Genomic DNA, 6000 nt, shown 5'->3' with positions numbered 1-6000 from the left:
GCTTATGAACTATGGACGGCCTGGGCGAGATAGATCACTGGGGCTTCATGAGCGAGGAAAAAGGGGTATTATGCATAACAAAGTAACAAAAGTGCTGTCAAATGCTTAGTGCCCAGGGGTCTAAAGGACATAGTGGAGACTGTTTAGTTTGCAGCCGTTGTCGTCGTCGGTGAAACCTCTTGAGCCTCTGCTTAGCATCGCTATCTGTTGTCCTTTTGTGGCCTCTTTTATGATTATTATGACGGTGGGATGACAGCGTTCGAAGCTTCAAAAAGCTTCATTTCCATGGGAAGGGCACATTTGTGAATTTAATTTGCCGCTCGGAAAATGGAAAGATGCTCTTTCTGCAGGTTGGAGAGAGAGAGAGAGAGAGAGAGAGAGAGAGAGAGAGAGAGAGAGAGAGAGAGAGAGAGAGAGAGAGAGGGAAAAAAAACGGTGTGCTCTATCATCTCGAAATTGGATTTGTGTTCAATTCCGAGAGCTCGATGACACTGAGCATGATGAATCCCATGTAAACGATTTCTGCTGAATGACAAGTTTTTTTTGCCTGCTGTGTGACGTTAGGCTCCCTCACAAAAACACCACTTTTTTGCACTCAGAACAACACTGCGCCACTCCGCCATTCCATCTCTCTTCTCTCTGGAGTGTACTTTGAGGACTCTCAATAACCCGTCGAAAAGAAAACAAATCTGAAACAACAGCTCCGGCTTCATTCTGAAATCACCACTGCTTTCACAGTGACGGAATACGCTCCACAGGCTTAAGAGAGCACCTGGCTGTCTGTGCTCCCTCAGAAAAGGAGAGGGGTCTGACTGTGATCTCTTCCCTATAGCACATACGCAGCAGCCTCAATTCTCGTTAATAAGAATCTATAGGCCTCCGAATGGTATGCCATGCACGTGCCGTTCTGGATCTGGAAAGTGTCCCTGGTCATTAAAATAAAAACATGACATCAAGCGCTCACTCTCAAGTCTCGATTCTCCATACTAAGAACCTGTAGGGCTCTGAATGCTTTGGCATACACATACAGAACAGTTATGGAAAGCGCCCACTGTCATTGAATCAAAGGTATGGCAAGTACATAGTATTCATGAAAGTACCCATGGTCATTAAATCAAAACAGTCAAATCAAGCGCTCACTCAGAGGTCTCGATTCTCCATAATAAGAACCTGGAGGGTTCTGAAAGGTATGGCAAACACACACTATTCTGGAAAGCGCCCATGGTCATTAAATCGAAACAGTCAAATCAAGCCCTCACTCAGAGTCCTCGATTCTCCATAATAATAAGAATCTATAGGATACAGAACGCTATATATGGCATACACACATACGATACAGTTCTGGAAAGCGCACTCGGTCATTACATCGAAACGGATGAATTCAAAATGCGTGTGGCAATTACACAGAGGGCTGGCTCAACGTGGGGTGGCGCTGATCGCTGCCACAGTGCCCCTGCGCTCCCTAATCTGATGGAAAGCTTGAGAAATGGCGTCGTTTTTGCCCGCTGATGGAAACATCCCCTCTCGCATCACCATTTATCTGCGGGCAAATTAGTCTGCCTGAAAGGCACACACACATACACACGCACAGGAAACTATCCCTCAGAGGGGGGAAAATGAGCGGGGATGGAGATGTCATTAGTGGGGGCCTATATTCCTGGGAAAATAATCAGACTGGCGAAGAGAATCAGCACGATGAGTGAACGAACGGAGGGGGGATGAAGGCTGCACACACACACACACTCACACACACACATTTGCACCTCAAATGCATAGACGCTATGCCATTAAAAGTGTGCCCACACACACACGCACACGCGCGCACGCACGCACGCACGCACGCACGCACGCACACACACACACACACACACACACACACACACACACAGACACACACACACACGCACACACGCATACACACACACATGAATACAATATTCATACACATCCCAGACCATGAATATTACATAATCATAATGATCAGTGTTCCAGTACGGCTCATAAACAATTGAATGCCCAAAGGGACCTGCACGCATGCACAGACACATGCCGTACCTATAAACAAATGAATGTGCAAAGGGACGCACACAGACACACTCATGCACACAGGCACACACACACAAAAATACACACACAGACACACAGACACACACACACACACACACACACACACACACACACACACACACACACAAACACACACACACACACACACACACACACACACACACACACACACACACACACACACACACACACACACACACACACACACACACAATAAGCAACAACTGAGCACATTCTCATCCGCATGTATGGATACACACACACACACACACACACACACACACACACACACACACACACACACACACACACACACACAAACACACACACACACACACACACACACACACAAACAAAGGCCACACTGCTGACCTGCATTCTGTTGTCATAGTCATTCTCAGAAATAAACACACACACACAATCCCTCTCTTTCTCTCTCTCTCTCTCTCTCTCTCTCTCTCTCTCTCTCTCTCTCTCTCTCTCTCTCTCTCTCTCTCACAGATGCATGCACGCACGCACACACACACACACACACACACCACACCACACCACGCACACACACACACACACACACACACACACACACACACACACACACACACACACACACACACACACACACACACACACACACACACACACAAGTACACACACACACACACACACACACACAACTACAGGCCTCTACACAAAAATACAGGTCACGGGTAAAAGTGTGTCAGTGTTCTCTTAAGAAGAAGTGTGTCACCTGGTAGGGCTCAGCAAACTCGTTTTTCTCTGGAGACAACAGGAGTGTGTGTGTGTGTGTGTGTGTGGCGCTTTTCTTTTAACACTGAGCTGATGAACAACCCTGGACAGCGAACCAGAGCAAGTACAAGACTGAGACAAAGAGCAGTGTGTGTGTGTGTGTGTGTGTGTGTGTGTGTGTGTGTGTGTGTGTGTGTGTGTGTGTGTGTGTGTGTGTGTGTGTGTGTGTGTGTGTGTGTGTGTGTGTGTGTGTGAGTGTGTGTGAGTGTGTGTGTGTGTGTGTGTGTGTGTGTGTGGGAGAGAGAGAGAGAGAGAGAGAGAGGGGGGGGGGGGGAAGACTACAGTATGTGTGTGTGTGTGTGTGTGTGCGCGCGAGTGTGTGAATGCATGCATGAATATACGTATGCATGCGTGTGCGTGTGCGTGTGTGTGTGCGTGTGCGTGTGCGTGTGCGTGTGCGTGTGCGTGTGCGTGTGCAGTGTGTATCTGTCTGTGTGAACTAGACTGTTAGCAGCTGAAGAGAGGTATGGGCTTTACGCCAGAATAAAGTGAAAGATCATTCAGAAGGTAGGCTAAAGGCAGCCATAAAAACGGCCATTTTCACTTGTCAGCGGCACTGAATTACACATGCCATGTGCTGAGTCGCTGCTACGCTACACATCCGGGGTGGTATAGTGCAACAATACTTAACACAGCATGTTCCTCGAGAAAATCAATCCATCCTACACTATGGTCCATGTACTGTATGCTAATCATAACAGGCGCCTATTGCCAACATACGCATTTGACTTTATTAAGTAATTTACTGCACATTGGTAAGTTCCACATGCAATAATGCATACGTTCATACATTGAATTGTCGAGTACAGATTGGCCCACAGAGAATGACATGTCTCTTCTCCCTATGAATCAGACTAGAATTTTAATGCTACCGTGGAGGGGCTTTTGGAATGTAAATGTGTATTTATGAATGCATAGACGTATGACTTTGTATAAATAAATGCATGATGATTGTTGTTATGTACAACTATACATAGGGACATTTTTTTTTCGCTGATGGTGGACAAGCACTGTGGTTTACTCAATTCTGAGATTGTGTTTATCTTCTTTGGAATGTTATATTTGTTTGAAAACTGGAGAAACATTTGGACTTCATCGAACTACGTACAGTACACTTTCACAGAGTCATATCTGAGAAAGTACTGTAAGCATTGTTGCACACTTCCCCGATATTGATGACATACAATAGTTCCCATTGATTGGTTCCTTTCATACTGCAAGGAAAAGTGGGACTTCATTGAATGTGTGAATGGAATGAGTCCATTCACACATTCAATGAAATGGTAAGATGTTAGCTATTAATGTACTTCCTATGACAAGGACAAACACCACAGACTTCACTTATATACTGTGCAAGCTTTAACAACTAATCATTGAAACCCTTCCACCAATAGTAAATCAATTTAATCTGGCCTTCGCTAGCAAAACACCACTTGATCACAGTCTGACACCGCCCTCCAAACACACACATTCACACATGTATGCACGCACATACACGCACACATACGCACACATACACACACACACACACACACTGACTCACCTCATAGCGCAACAGACTTAGCCTTCAAGACCTCCGACAGTACAAACTCTTAACACACTTACACATTTCTGCACGTATACGCACATGTACACCAACACTCTCTCTCACACACACACACACACTCACACACACACACACACACACACACACACACACACACACACACACACACACACACAGACACAGACACACACAGACACACACACAGACACACACACACCAGAATAATTAAATTATGCACAGCATTGGCAGCATATATCCTGCGTGAATACACACGCACACGCACACGCACACACACACTGACACACTGACCCACTCACCTCGTAGGCCCAGACGCACTGGGTGCCGCCGAAACGGCGGACGCAGCGGCCCACCTCCACGTCCTCGTGGGTGGTGTACATCTCCTGCAGGCAGGTGCGGATGTGGGGCACCATCCGGCGCAGCACCTCCCGGCTGAAGATCATGCCCGGCCCGCCCATGCAGAAGTTCTCCCCCGGCTCCAGCGCCAGCTTCCCCTGCTCCTCCTTGGTGCCCAGCCCGGCCTGGCCCAGGTACAGCGGCTTGCTGCTGTTCAGGGAGCGCAGGAAGGACTCCAGCTTCTCTCCTGTGGTGGTGGGTGGGAGGAGATTTTACATTTAAATGTAGGTTAAATTTCAATTTATTGTCAGACTCAGTACCGTACACTGTAATATATGTGATAAATATCATATACTAGTGTTGTACAATGAGAATCTAGGCTGCTGCTGTCCAGGTACCAGAGGAATGACGCCACCTTCTCTCCTAATGTGGGGAAGGAGATTTTACATTTAGGTTACATTTCAATTTATTGTCGTTACACTGTAATATCTGTGGTATCATGTTGTACAATGGGATTCTAAGCTGCTGTTGTCTGTCCAGGGACCAGAGGAAAGACGCCAGCTTCTCTCCTATTGTGGGTGGAAGGAGATTTTACACATTTAGGTTACATTTCACCTTATTGTCAGTGCACTGTAATATCTGTAATATCATCTACTGGTAAGTTGTATGACAATCTAAGATGTAGTTGTCCAGGGACCAAATGAAGGAGTCCAGCTTCTCTCCTACTATGGGGAAGGGATGGAGATATTTTATATTTATATGAGTAAATCAGATTAATTTAATTGTCACTTTTTGGGCTGAATTCCACCTCGTTACACATGCATACAAGCAGAATAAGAAATGGATTAAAGGGGGTTTTACTGGTGATTACACATTCAAAAAGGAATAACTTGTCCGTGATCACACAGCACAGTCGAATGTTGAATGTTGAGAATGTTGAGAATGTGAAAATAAAGTTTTAATAAGGAGTTCTGATAAAACAGTAGTTCTATTGCTACATTTGAAGTGGAGTGGAGGTGGAACATTTGAAGATCCGAGAAAGAGGGGAGTTTTCAATGGTCAGGCACACAGTAAGCTTTGCAATGCTAAGCTAGCACTTTCTTCCTTACTCTCTAAGCGTTGGATTAACACAGCAAAATTCAATGCATACGTATTCAGAAGGAAGATATTGTTGTGATTCACCAAACGAGTAGCACACAATGAGAATCACATTAATCACAAAGGAG

The 6000-nt window shown here is 45.7% G+C and overlaps 1 protein-coding gene across 1 annotated transcript in view; it reads right to left on the bottom strand.

The window, feature by feature from the left end:
• chsy3 (chondroitin sulfate synthase 3) overlaps positions 1–6000 on the bottom strand; it is a 251207-nt gene that overhangs the window by 237932 nt on the left and 7275 nt on the right. The window contains exon 2 of the mRNA XM_063211339.1: positions 4738–5021. Coding sequence (XP_063067409.1) covers positions 4738–5021 — 284 coding nt within the window. The remainder of the gene's footprint in view (positions 1–4737; positions 5022–6000) is intronic.

The sequence above is a fragment of the Engraulis encrasicolus genome, chromosome 11 (genome assembly GCF_034702125.1).
Source record: "Engraulis encrasicolus isolate BLACKSEA-1 chromosome 11, IST_EnEncr_1.0, whole genome shotgun sequence".
Lineage (NCBI taxonomy): Eukaryota > Metazoa > Chordata > Actinopteri > Clupeiformes > Engraulidae > Engraulis > Engraulis encrasicolus.
This window is presented reverse-complemented; position numbering and strand designations above follow the sequence as displayed.